At 37.0% G+C, this 14,369-nt stretch overlaps 3 protein-coding genes across 3 annotated transcripts; 2 read left to right on the top strand and 1 right to left on the bottom strand.

Annotated features, from left to right (window-relative positions):
- The first annotated feature begins 1,348 nt into the window (after window positions 1–1,348).
- Window positions 1,349–4,122, top strand: LOC130508293 (plant intracellular Ras-group-related LRR protein 4-like). The gene is made up of 3 exons (XM_057003721.1): window positions 1,349–2,234; window positions 2,684–3,784; window positions 3,866–4,122. Exons 1-2 carry the CDS (start codon window positions 1,625–1,627, stop codon window positions 3,748–3,750), a joined length of 1,677 nt encoding a protein of 558 aa, XP_056859701.1. The 5' UTR covers window positions 1,349–1,624; the 3' UTR covers window positions 3,751–3,784; window positions 3,866–4,122.
- A 3,209-nt stretch (window positions 4,123–7,331) lies between these two features.
- LOC108841546 (probable E3 ubiquitin-protein ligase ATL45) lies at window positions 7,332–8,239 on the bottom strand. The gene has a single exon (XM_018614300.2). It carries the CDS (start codon window positions 8,166–8,168, stop codon window positions 7,584–7,586), a length of 585 nt encoding a protein of 194 aa, XP_018469802.1. The 5' UTR covers window positions 8,169–8,239; the 3' UTR covers window positions 7,332–7,583.
- A 3,465-nt stretch (window positions 8,240–11,704) lies between these two features.
- On the top strand, window positions 11,705–13,806 carry LOC108818256 (uncharacterized). The gene is made up of 3 exons (XM_018591166.2): window positions 11,705–12,080; window positions 12,347–13,192; window positions 13,258–13,806. The coding sequence occupies exons 1-3, from the start codon at window positions 11,898–11,900 to the stop codon at window positions 13,555–13,557; spliced, it is 1,329 nt and encodes a 442-aa protein (XP_018446668.2). The 5' UTR covers window positions 11,705–11,897; the 3' UTR covers window positions 13,558–13,806.
- Window positions 13,807–14,369: the final 563 nt, after the last annotated feature.

Here is a 14,369-nt window from a genome sequence, read left to right as displayed (position 1 = left end):
TATTGCTAAGTCTTTAACATTGGTCCTTAGTATACATATATGTATATGTATATATTATATATGCGTATGTAATTGTTTGCTAATGATTTTACGGAAACCGAAACCGAAAATTCCTTAATTAAGAAATTTTCGATTTCGATTTCCGTAAAGTCCTTAACAAACAATTACATACACATATATAACATATACATATACATATATGTGGATTAAGGACCAATGCTAAGGACTTAGCAATAATGATGCTCTGAGACTTCCTGACACACTAAACTAGGTGTTTACAAGTGGTTTTATACATGTAATCTATGGGTTTATTCCATCAAATAATTGTGTGTTTCTTAATATAAAATAGATTAAGCACAATTTCAAATAGTTTAGCAGAAAATAAGATCATCTATATCACCAGTCTCAGATATGCATTTGCATAAGCGTATTCGCTCTAAGTGGGGACTGTGAACGTGACAGCTGGATCCAGGTTAAAGGACAACACATCATCGACCCTATCACCGACACGTGTCCCACCTCACACATGGCGTTCTTCTCTTTCACCTTCTTCTTTTCGCCTCTCCGCTTTTACTTTTACCTTTATTTTTGTTCATTGTATTTTTTTTTTAACTCAACAACTACTTTTCATTCACCAAATCAAATGTTCGCTTGGTAATCTCTTCTTTTTATTTTCAGTTTTTTTTCAAGTTATTTATTATCTATAGTGTATATAAACAATTCTTTTGGTCGCACGTTTAGCAATAATTTAGTTTAACTAATCATATTTTATTCTTTTGGTAAACAAAAAATAACAATTAGGGAAAAATAAACAAGACTATGTATATACCTACAAAAAAAACAAAAGCAGTAATGGAGTAAACTGAGTTATTTTTAAAAAAGAAATTGAGTTATTTAATGCTTATCCTTGATACGGACACAATGGGCCTATTTAGTTATCGTTGATGATCCCCATATCATTCCAACTTCCAAGTAGTAATATCTAAACGGTAACGAAGAATTATTCTTTTAGGAGACATGAAAAATGGAAACAGGCATTAATCTCCGCATCATCTTTGTGCACATAATGCTCTTTTTCGAAATGAGTTAGATATTTTCCAAGAAATACGATACAAATACGTGGAGAATACTGAAGAAAAAAATGTGTATACATACATAGGGAAAAATGGGAATAACGTGATAATACAAAATCAAAATCCACAGATAAGCAATAAGTCACCATCCCACGGTTCACGTTATTCCCGTCGCATTTATTTAAAACATAAGAAAATATCCTCCTGCTAATGATAATGCTAATAAAGTACTAGTACTCAACATTTAGGAAACTATACTAATGATTTTTTTTTTGTATTTCCTTGGGTGACAGACAATATGAAAAAAGTAAATAATTATTTCGGAAGGGAACAGAGGAAGATGAACTGAGGAAGGAACTAGAAGAACAAGAGAAGAAGCACAAAAAAGAAAAAAAAAAGAGTGATGGAAACAGCTGTCTTTATGAGGCGAAGCAAGAGCCTCCTCTGTGTTTCTAAATAAAACTCTCTCTCTCTCTCTCCTTTCCTCTTCTCACTTAAAAATCGACACTTTGAGCGCACACACAGACAAAAAAACATTGGAAGAGACAATAATGGATTCGCTGCAGCTGCTGGATAAGCGTCTGGACACGACGGAGCAAGTGGTGGAAGAAATCATGAGAATCCACAGATCTCTCCCGCCTCGACCAGGACTCGACGAGGTCGAAGCCGCGAGGTCTCTGATACAGAACGTGGAGAAGGAAGACCAGGCCTGGCTAGAAGCCATCGCTAACCAGAGGAAACCCTCCTCCGACGCCGTTCCCGGCGAGCTCTTCGCCGTGCTGCAGGAGATGAAGAAAGGTCTCGTTCGGTTTCGAAGCAAAGAGCAGATAAGAGAAGCCGCCAAGCTCCTCGATCTGGAAACCATTCACTCTCTCTTCGACGATTTCATCCAGAGAGCTTCTGATTGCATTAATGCTCCTTCCTCTAACGGCGTCTCTGCTCCTCCGTCTTCTCGTCCTCCGCGTCCTCCTCCTCCGACGACGGTTCCGTCGAGCTTGTATTTCTCGGAGAAGACGCCTGCTCGTCCCAAGGAGATGGTCTCGCGAGACGATAGCTTCGTGAGTAAAGCTAAACCTTCTCTCTACGGTGATGGTTTCGTAGCTCCTCCTCGAGCACCACAACAGATTGTGGATTCAACTCTCATCCCCGCTAAATTCGCCGGTGAGTTAACTCATCTTCCTCTCTTTTTAACTCTGGTTAACTTAATAAAGGCTCTAGATTGGTGGTTAGTTACTCGAACTTTGGATTTTCTAGATATGGTAAGTGTAGCAACCAAACACTAGTTATGTTTTAGCAAATGTTACAAAAATTGCTATGTTGTAACTAGTAGTATTATACAGGACTAGCTATTATGTGGATTAATTACATATATGAGTTTTTGTGTTTAATTATAAAATTATTGTGATGAGTTATTAAAATTAGATAAACAAAACAAAAAAGATTTTATCTAATTATTGTGATGAATTTAATTATAGATCTAAATCGATTTAGAAGAAAAAAAAATCGATTTGAGTAGTATATATAAGAAAATCATTTTGGATAAGACCAGCCAATTTTTTGAACCATATGTTTTAGTAACTGTGGTTTGAATCATTTTGTGTTATGTGTAGGCAATGAAGGAGAGAAGCTGAGTTTGATAAAGCTTGCTAGTTTAATCGAGGTATCATCCAAGAAAGCTACTAAAGAGCTGAATCTACAGAACAAGCTATCTCCACAAGTCGAGTGGCTTCCAGATTCTATCGGCAAGTTATCCACTCTAACATCCCTCGACTTGTCCGAAAACCACATCGTGGTGTTACCAAACACCATAGGAGGGCTAGCTTCTCTAACAAACCTCGATTTGCGTTCCAACAGAATCAATCAGCTCCCCGAGTCTATCGGGGAGCTGATCAACTTGGTTCACCTCAACCTCAGCGGCAACCAGCTATCATCTCTGCCTTCTTCCTTCAGCAGGTTGCTGCAGCTCGAGGAGCTTAACCTGAGCTGCAACAACCTCCCGGTCCTCCCCGAGTCAATCGGTTCCCTCGCCAACCTAAAGAAGCTCGACGTGGAGACGAACGATATCGAAGAGATCCCTTACTCCATCGGCGGATGCTCTTCCCTCAAAGAGCTCCGTGCGGATTACAACAAGCTCAAGGCTCTCCCCGAAGCCATCGGGAAGATAACCACGCTGGAGATCTTGTCCGTGCGTTACAACAATATCAGACAGTTGCCGACCACGATGTCTTCTCTGTCTAGCCTCAGAGAGCTGGACGCGAGTTTCAACGAGCTCGAGTCTGTCCCGGAGAGCTTGTGTTTCGCCACCACGCTCGTGAAGCTGAACGTGGGGAACAACTTCGCCGATATGGTGTCGCTGCCGAGGTCGTTAGGCAACCTCGAGATGCTCGAGGAGCTTGATATAAGCAATAACCAGATCCGTGTGCTTCCGGAGTCGTTTAGGATGCTCACGAAGCTGCGTGTGTTTCGTGCTCAGGAGAATCCGCTTCAAGTTCCTCCTCGTGATGTAGCCGAGAAGGGCCCTCAGGCGGTTGTTCAGTACATGAACGATCTCGTGGAAGCGAGAAACAACAGCAACGCGAAATCGCTGGTGGTTAAGCCGAAGAAGAGCTGGGTCCAGATGTGCTTCTTCTCCAACAAGTCCAACAAGAAAAAACAGAGCTCCATGGAGATTGTTTAAAACACACACACTTGCTGACCCGACCCATTTTCAGGTAACTAACACTTCGCATTAAGATTCACAAAATAACAATAATAAAAACACCTGATTCGTTTTTCCCTCGCTTTTTTTCCAGGTAATTCCGGTAAAATACTATTTGACAAATCCACACGACAATATGCAAAGAGGGGGAGAAAGAAGAGGAGCGCTTTTGTTTCACTTAATTCATTCTTTGTTTTGTAATGTTTCTTTTGACTACTGTTCATTTGTGCGCATCATTGTTTCATTCATGTCTCTCTCCACATAAAATCTGTTCTTGCTGCTTTTTATGGTTTATGATGACTGAACTGTAGAGCCGATCCCAAAACAGAATCGAATCACCTTTTGTGTGCAGTCTATCGCTTTTTTTTTGTTTTTGTTTTGTCAATCTGTAACCGTCACGAGACATTGTCTTTCTTTCATGTGAGTTATCATTTCATTTATCCACGTCACATGTGAACCAATGAATGAAGCACAGGTTTTCTTCATCACTAGCAACCACAATATCTCTCTCCTTGGTTTCTTGGATCGTAATCCATTGTGGCATTACCACTTGAAAGAACAAGAAGCAACAGCAAAACACCTGATTTGTTTTTCACTCCTTTTTCAAGTAATTCTGTTAATGCTGTTGACAGCACACAAGTGACTGACCAATCCAGGTATATATCTATCTTTCACACGGCGATGCAAAGAAATAAATAACCAAAAGATTGGGGTATGAGGTATTTTCTGACGCTTGTAGATTGAGGTTTTTTCTAGCTCTTGCCACTTTTTTCTTTAATTTAGTTTGAAACTTAAAAAGAAGACGCTCACACGTAAAGAAATGCAATTATATGTGTGTGGATAGAGATGTGATGTGTTAGTTTTTGATGTTAAGTGGAGAGACATGACATCGTGAGTTTTGCTATGAACATGGTTTTGTGTCTAGAGAGCAAAATTGGTTAATTAATAATAGGCCCATTTTGTATTTAATGCAACTTCTACGAACGTGGTTAGTTTGTCGGTTTGTAATCTTCACGAGGCATGGTCTTCCTTTCTCTTATTTGTGTTATCATATATGGGTTATTATCCATACATGTGAATGAAGCAAAGCTTTGTTCATCGTTGAAATCATCTCTCTCTCCGTTCTTTGGATGCATTTTTTAGCGTGATAAGAACATCCGGCCCATACAAAACTTATCGAGCTGGAAATGGGCTTATATTATTGAAGCATGTCTTTCTTATTATTCTATTGTTTTTTTGGATACTGGTGTTTCTTTCCGCCACTTGGCCCTACCTCTTTTTTATTTCAGTCTAACCCCTGATTCGGATCATAATTGTGGGTTGCTTCGAGTAAAAAATTGGAGATTCTATAACAAAGAAAAGTAACACACGCGATATACGGAACTATGGCCTGAACCATTTAAATGTGTCTTCATAGATTCGACGTACCACTAAAACGTTGCAAATTAACAGTCATACTTCAGCATAACTAATCTTGATTTAGAGATGACAGTCATTTTTTATTCGCTTTGCACTCTTTAACGTACCCCCACCCCCTTTCTAAATATGAAGATTACTCTTTACCAAAAGTTAATTTGAATTCAAATAGTATGATAAGGGAATAGGATTTTGCCATGATAAGACTGGTACTGAAAAGTGAATATGAACAGTAAATTAAAAGGGACATGTATAATGTGAACACTGAAAATAAGTAGGTAAAAAGGTTAGGGAAGATCAGTCACTTGAGAGATGATGAAGTGAATCTTTGACATATGTCACCTTTTTACTATGAGAGCAAAAGATTGTTAGGAGGAAAGTATCTAAGATGATATATGTTACACCTCACTTTAAAAAAAAATTAACTTATTTACTCTATAAGAAATAATAATATTCTTTAAAACCTCGGACCAACCTCTCTATCTAAACTTTCTTATATTCTTCTTGACTTATTAGCTGATTAGATTTATATATTCGTGAAATCATCTCCATCTAAGAAGAAAATATTCGTGAAAGCAAAATTTCACTTTACGAAAGAGTGCGAGGGATTATACTTGAGTTTTAAGCTAAACAAAATCAAACAAAAAACTTGTGTTATCTATCTATTTTTCATTAATGCTCATAAACAATTGTTGTGGAAATTTTGAATCCAAGCGCGCAATGACTTATAAGACTTGTAATGAATTAAACTGTTACCAAGATAAGGCATCAAGTTTTTTTTTTTTTTAAGATAAGGCTTCAGGCTGAGATTAATAAACGGAGTCGTCTAAGGTCATTGAGGATGTTAATCAAAGAATGTGAATACGTTTCGGTATTAGACAAGAAAATACGAAAAAGATAAAGAAAAGTTGGATACCCTTGAGCTATTTGTAGAAAGACAACAAAATTAAAAAGAAAAGTTAAATGATGAAAAAGTTTTTGCCGAATATTATCTTCACTTTTTTGCCTCTTGGGTGTTAGTATAATAAACATTTCGAGCAGAAAGGGAGAGATAAGGCATAAGATTCCATTAAGTGAAACTGAAAGGTGGATAATATTTGGGCTTGTCATGCGTTTCTAGTGTTTATAAGTTGAGTGTTACGTTTATCGTTTCACTTCAAATATTCCCCTTTCTCCACCTTTTCATCACTTTAGTTTTTATTCCCAACTTTTTTAAAAAGACCAAAAATGATAGGAGTACTTCCTAGCAGGGTCTGAGAGTACATAACTGAGAAAAAGAAGTACGATCGATGAACTAGTATTTCACAACTAAAACTAAACTGGTCTGTGTTTTTAATTTGTCTATCAAATACCGTAAGTCTGTAATTTCGGATACTTTTGGTCACCGAACTTTTAAATTTCTCTGCTCATTTGAATCGAATGAGAGAGAGTCATCCTTAATTGCGGGTAAAGGAGACGAGTCTATATTATCCTAATATATTTATTTAATTTGCATATAAATATCTTCATAGTTCTATCATGCAATCACTACATTGTCTAGATGCTAGATTTTCGCCAAAACCTACACTAAACTGGACTCACAATTTCCCAATTTTGCCAGTTATCATCCTGCTATACTCTTTCCATTTTTTCAATAGAGATATTTGAAATAAATATATCTTTAATTATTCATATAGTTACTATTCAACTAATAATAAAATAAAAAATGAAAAAATAAAAATTATATATATAAATATATAAATAAAAATTAATAAATTTTGTATTTAATATTGAAAAATATCGTATATTTTGAGTCATTATAATTTCGAGAAAAGGAAATTTAAAACATTGATTATTAAAAAAACGGACGGAGTAGTATTTACTTGTACTGCCAAGGTTAACTTTTAACAGATATTTAGTTAATGTTATCTGTTGGAAAGAGATAAACAAACTCCTATATATTTTGCAAAACATTCCAAGGAAATTAAGGAAATGCAAACACTTTCCAGTTGCAAATACTTTTCTAAAATTGTGGTCTTCATTTTTCTTTTTCTTTTTCTTTTTTGAACACCGGTAGTCTTCATTCCTTATTGGGTGTTTTGCTCACAAAGAGGGCTCACATGACCGACTCTCTTCTCCGTGCTCAAATTGCCCAATCAATTAAATTATTTTTAAATGTTAGTACGTTTTATTCGAATTGTGAATTTCTGTGAAAAAAAATTAACATCTCGAACTTAGAAACTCCATCTGACTGATTCAGATTCAGGACAGTGTTACGGTAACCAGTCTTACAGAGATGATAAAAACAGAAATAGCTAAAAATATCACTAATTCCTAGTTAATTAATATCTTACTTTCCCTTAATCATGCCGATAATTTTTTGCCAAATTATAAAATAAAGAAAGGAAAAAGTTGTTTTAAGGAAGAAAAGCGGGAACAACGGCGGAAGTGAACTGTGAAGGATGCTGATGAGGAGGAGGCTGATCTTTAATCTGACTCTCCGCCGTGGAAGCATGGTGACCACACCGATCACACTTCATCGGTACCAAGATCCGACGGCAAGAAGGACACGACGACCGAGAAGTCAGCCATTTATCTATGCACGCCAAGTGGAAGGCGTGGTTGCAAAGCGGTAGAATCCTGATCTCTTCTCCGTCGGTAAACTCCGTCAAGCATATGGCGCACTCGGCGGGCGAGTCTCCATCTCCGGCGGAGGAGCTCGGAGTGTCTGCAGCGGCGAAGGTGGATTTAGGGAGGGACTGTAGCGCTTTTTTCTTGAGGCCTTTGTTCGGCGGTGGAGACACTCCTACGGCGGAGGAATTAACGCCGGCGAGGCGGCGGAGACAGGCGCAGCGAGCTACGGCGGCTAAGCCGGCTACGCATATAAGAGCGCAGAGAAGAGCTGAGAGGATCACAACCAAGTCCGTTTCCGCGGCGAGGATTTCTTCTGGCGGTGGTGGCGTCGCCGCCGCGGTTCCAAGGAATCTAGAGGAGCGAGTCATGTTGTATTTGCTTTTGTTGTTTTTCTTATGTTGTTTCAAGAGAATATGAAACTGGTAATAGAAAACACACACATAGACATCTGTACTTATATATGCCCAAATGCAAATAATTAAATAAATAATTATTAAATCATGTCATATCGGCAGAGAAGTTTGTATTAATAGGAAAACGTAGTTTTACAACTTTACGAAAATCATAAACAAATGAGATTGAAGTATTACATAAAGCTGAGCATACTTACATCTCTAATTAGAGTAAAAGATTGAGTTGTTTTATCTTAGCTTTGATGATTTAAAATCTTCATTGATTTTTCTTTTACTAAATACAGGAGATTGCAATTATTTAGTACATTAGTTATTTTGATTTTGAAACTTTTGATGTTTTTAATCCGGAAATGTTGATTGACAACGTTACTAGATTAATAAGAAATTATTAAAATCAACCAAATAGTAAATTAATGGTTATCAAAAGGTACATCACTCCTATAGAACAATAAATAAATAAATTAATAGTTATCAATTGTATTATATTTTCTTCATTTTAAAATTTTAGTTGATTGTATTTTTTATTTTATTTGTAATATTATATTTTATATAGATAAAATAGTTGTTAAAACGATAAATAAATTAGTGATTTAAAAAAATTTAAACTACGAAATGGCCAAAATCTAAAATATCTTTAGCATAAAGATCTTGGAAACATGCGTCAAGTCTTTTGTTATCTAAAGTAATCTAATTATTATTATTTCTTAAAACCAATTTAGATGTAAATAGATTTTGGAACTATCCTAATTGTATACCAGACCATTCTCTTAACTAAGAATCAAATTGCCGTATGTTATTAAGAAACCAAGCAGAGAAAAGATGGGTAGGTGTGGGCACTCTTTATAGGTCTGGTCTAGTCTGACGATCCATTATTAAAAAGGTATAAGTAAAAATTACTTTCTTACCTAAACCTACTTCGACTAGACTCTTTTAATTATTTATTCTCCACTTTTTTCTTCTCTATTTTCAATTGACTTCTTTTCTTTAGCATCGAGGAGAATCCCTACAAAAAAAAGCATATGGTTGAGGTGTGAGACAGAATGGAATTGTTGACAGCTGGTTCGAAAGTTGCATTCAGTGAACTGAATGGATTTTCGAAGTTCTTGCAGCATTACCTAGTTTTCTTCAAATACTTGCCTCCAATATTGTTGAGTTTATTAGCTATGAGAATTGGGAGGGTTAACATATTATTTATATTTTTTACAAAAAAACATATTATTTATATAGTTCCTTTAGTCGCGCTCGACTCTTGGAGATAGCTATTTTGGTTTAGCTAAGCTTAGAAAAAAAGAAACAGTGATAACTATTACAATACTTTTAGTTTAGATATGTAGTATATATCTTGGATTTTGTCTAGATGTAGGTGGGATTTTTGATAATGATAACTAATACTCCCTCCGTTTCAATATAGTTGATGTTTTAGAAGGATAATTTTGTTTCAAATTAGATGAAGTTTTGAGATTTTAAGGTTAACTTTAACTTTATTGGAAACTGTTCAAACAATTAGATTTCACTGTCTTTTTTATTATTGATTAATTGATTCTAAAGTAATATTTTAAAAATATTTTTTTTAGAAAAATCTAGTTTTCTTCATCTTTGTGCAAGAAGGTAAAACATCAAGTATTATGAAACAGAGGGAGTATCTTTCAGGATTTTCGTGATGGATCCAAGTGTCCTTATTCCTTAAAGATAGTAAAATTTACATTATAAAATTAACGGCTGGTGAGACCGTCCACTGTTTAGAAGAGGTTTTGATGTTTCTAGAATATGGTCTTAGAGCATCTCTAAAGGTTCACTTTATTTTTTACTCTAAAATAGAGTGACTCTATAATAAAGATGTAGTTTGCTCCAATGGTACTCTATTTTAGAGTAAAAAATAGAGTGATGAACAAAGAAAAAACAACTTATTCTATATTTGGAGTAAACATATTTTTCACTCTATTATAGAGTGGGAATTAGAATACCATTAAAATATTTTTTACTCTAAACTCTATTTTAGTGTAAAAATAGAATATGATTGGAGATGTTCTTACTGATTAGAAACATGGTCACATTTTTTCTTGTGTTGGTATTAGTAATAATACTAGTAAAAGATAATAAAAGTAGTTTTACGTTAAACTAAACAACAGTTTTGTCAAATTAAACCAGATATCCAAAAAAATGTTCTGCTTCGATAAAAAAACTTTAGACCAAAATCATGCAAGCCGAAATATCTTAAGATTCACCAGGTCTTGGGCTATATAAAAGGAAAATGGATGGAACTTAGCAAGCTTGAAATTGAAAGTACACTCGGCATGGAATAATCTTTACGTGTGATGGGAGTCTTAACGTCTTTATGGAACCACAAAAGTGTAAAAGGCAAACCGAGTTAATATAACCAAAATAAAATAAAATAAGCACACCGATACCACTATACCAGGATAAAACCCAGCAATAATGGAGACTGGAAGCATTAATTATATTTACAACGTGTAAGAAGGGGGAAACGCCAATAATGGCAAAGCATCAATTATACTGGAGATAGGAGCATCAATTATTTATAGTTTTGGATAACGCCTATTCAGAGGTTTATGTGTGTGTATATATATAAGTCGTGCCTCATGCATGTTACGTATAGTATTTGCATATTCGTGCCATAACGCAAGATTCATGTCGTTTTCTCGGTCTGCAAAGTTGTGTTGACTTTTGAGTCATGAAACATTAATGTAAGATATATATAGACACGACGTCACAGGTACTTAATTGAATAATCAGACACGACGTCACAGGTAGTTAATTGAATAATCCAAAGGTCATGTCATTAATCTTGTTTTCCCGATTTTTGATGGATTATGAAACTTCTTTCTACATTTTATTGGGCTATGGTCTTGACTACCGAAGTTTTAGCAAAGACACTAGCGAGCTCAAATTGAGGCCCAAATAAAAAACTAAGGCCCAACTTGTACAGATTTTTAAAGCCCTCTAAGAGTCGAGCCGTGGAAGAAGAAGAAAGCTCTTCACGATCCCAACAATGTCAGCAGCTGCGAAGGAGATGATCCTGACTGGTTCCAGCTGGAGAAGCACGACCAACACCAGTGGGTCCGGTGCTAGGTCAGCACAGGCTAAATCCGTCTCTCTCTGTACGCAGGAAACGGGAACGTTTCACCTGCTTTGTTAAATCTCGTGCTGCAATATGCCTCAAAACAACTCTGCATTTGTAATGTTTGGAGAAAAAAACGACTTCATTTTGTTATCTCACGGGAGAACAACTTTGTATTTGTACTATGTTTAGAGCAGTCCCAAAAATTATGACTACAAACTGGCTCGATCAAATGTGACTGGTAGTTGTCAAAATATGGGGAGCCAAACCGGTCGTTGGCCCTCCCTTCCAGGACGGAAAAAAAAGACAGACACCTGACCAACAGGAGCAAAAAAATAAACTACTCCACATGAAAGGGCAAAAGAGAGAATTACACAAAAAGTTTAAATCGGGAAAAATCTGAAGCAAAGAAAAGAGCAAAAAGAGGAGAAGAGGGGTCTGGTCTCAGGGACACACGCAATCTCACTCCCATTTCCTCTCTCTCTTTTGTCTCTTTCTCTCTTTCTTCTAACAAAGGAAAGCTCTTTCCCCAAAGATCCAGTTTTTTTTTTTGACGATCGGTCGCTGTCGAATTTTCAGACAACGTTCTAGAGAGAGAACAGAACATGTCGTGTTCATCCTCGTCTGGATCAGAAGGAGAAGAAGAAGGTTTCGATTCTTACCGCAAAGGTGGTTATCACGCCGTCAGGATCGGCGATCCTTTCTCCGGTGGTCGTTACATCGCTCAGCGAAAGCTTGGCTGGGGTCAATTCTCCACCGTCTGGCTTGCCTTCGATACTCAATCCTCTGTACGCTTCTTCCCCCTTCCTCTTCAAATCTCAATCCTTTAGTAGATTTAGATCAAAAAGCTCGACCTTTTATACAATACGCATCTCGTAGATTCTTCTAGTACAACATCCTACCTTTATACGCATCTGTAGATTCTGGTTTTTGAAATTGCAGATCGATCCCTCAATTTAGCACTGTTCTATAATCCTAAAGAATGTTTTTGCTTTGTATGTATTGATGTGTTGCTCTGTTTTTTATGTGTTGCTCTGTTTTTCTTTTGGGGCAGAGCTATGTTGCGTTGAAGATTCAGAAGAGCGCACAGCAGTTCGCTCAAGCCGCACTTCACGAAATCGAGTTCCTTTCCGCTGCTGCTGACGGAGACCTCCAAAACACCAAATGCGTCGTCCGTCTCATCGACCATTTCAAGCACGCTGGTCCCAACGGGCAGCATCTGTGCATGGTGCTCGAGTTTCTCGGCGACAGCTTGCTCCGTTTGATCAGATACAACCGTTACAAAGGTCTGAAGATGGATAAAGTCAGGGAGATTTGCAGATGTGTGCTCACTGGTTTGGATTACTTGCACCGCGAGCTCGGTATGATACATTCCGACTTGAAACCTGAGAATATTCTCCTCTGTTCCACCATTGACCCTGCCAAAGATCCGGTTAGATCCGGGTTAACTCCATTACTAGAGAAGCCTGAGGGAAACGCAAACGGTGGTGGTGGTAGTTCCACTATGAATCTGATTGAGAAGAAGTTGAAGAGGAGAGCTAAGAGAGCCGTTGCTAAGATATCGGAGAGGAGAGTCTCAATGGTTGGTGGAGAAGCATCGTCGAAGACGGAGAGGAGTCTCGATGGGATTGATATGAGATGCAAAGTTGTTGACTTTGGTAACGCTTGTTGGGCTGATAAACAGTTTGCTGAAGAGATACAGACGAGACAGTACAGAGCTCCTGAAGTGATACTGAAGTCAGGGTACTCCTTCTCTGTTGATATGTGGTCTTTTGGTTGTACTGCTTTCGAGCTTGTCACGGGGGATATGCTGTTTGCTCCTAAAGAAGGGAATGGTTATGGAGAAGACGAGGATCACCTTGCTCTTATGATGGAACTCCTTGGGAAAATGCCTCGGAAGGTTATTGTTTTTTTTTTTAAATGTTTCCTCGTAGTTGCTTTGCTTGACGTGGTTTGATTGAGCAGATTGCTATTGGTGGAGCGAGGTCGAAAGACTACTTTGACAGACACGGAGATTTAAAGAGAATCCGGAGGTTGAAGTATTGGCCGCTTGATCGGTTGCTGGTGGATAAATACAAGCTTCCTGAAGCAGAAGCAAAGGAGTTTGCGGAGTTTCTGAGTCCGGTTCTTGAGTTTGCGCCAGAGAAACGACCAACTGCTCAGCAGTGCTTGGAACATCCTTGGATGAATAATGTAGTAAGTACACAGAACAGTGCAGCAGATAATGTAGAATCCCAAGTGAGGAACTTGAAGATCAAAGGATGAAAGAAGAAACTCTCAACTTCGTCTTCTTTGTTTCTTTCTCTCTCCTTCACACCTTTGCTCGTGTTCTTCTTTTTGAACAACTTCGATATTTTTGTATGCTTTTTTATGTTTTGTGTCGCTGTTCTTTGATTTTTTGGGAATTATGTTTAGTGGTTAAGCATCGATTTCATTTGTTGCTTACAAGGAATTGTATTGTAATGAATGGTTTATTTGACTAACAAGGAAACATATATACATTCTTTTGCTTCACCATCCAAATCTTTTTTTTTTTTAACACCACCATCCAAATCTATACATGCATAATGTATGTGTTATTATCAGTCATGTTATTATCAACTCAAGTATTGAAGTAATAACAATATACTTTCGAATAGAACAAATACTCACTACTTAGTATCCATGTTCTCTCACTTACAAAGACATAATTCTAAAGACACATGATTCTAGAAACTAGAAACATGGCCATAAGGTTTCTAACTTCCAGACCACATTGGACATTGCATGACTGAGTTTGATATGTGTCACACGTTCCATTTCAGCACATGCTTCAGGAGCCACCATGTAGCCATTCGTTGAATCTACCGAATATATCTCTCTTCTATGAATTTTTTTCTTAATCTTTTCCAATATTTTCAAAGTTAGCCCACTTCTCATGATTTATTTTTATGTGCAACAACTCACTTCTTAAGAAAGTGTTTGTTAATTAAGTAGAGAAGAAAATGAATTAAATCAAAAGTATAAATAACATTTAACAAAAAAATACATCTAAACATCACATCCTCTTCTACAGCACTGTAATGTAATTGCAGAAA

The sequence above is a fragment of the Raphanus sativus genome, chromosome 2, assembly GCF_000801105.2.
Source record: "Raphanus sativus cultivar WK10039 chromosome 2, ASM80110v3, whole genome shotgun sequence".
Classification (NCBI taxonomy): domain Eukaryota; kingdom Viridiplantae; phylum Streptophyta; class Magnoliopsida; order Brassicales; family Brassicaceae; genus Raphanus; species Raphanus sativus.
This window is presented reverse-complemented; position numbering and strand designations above follow the sequence as displayed.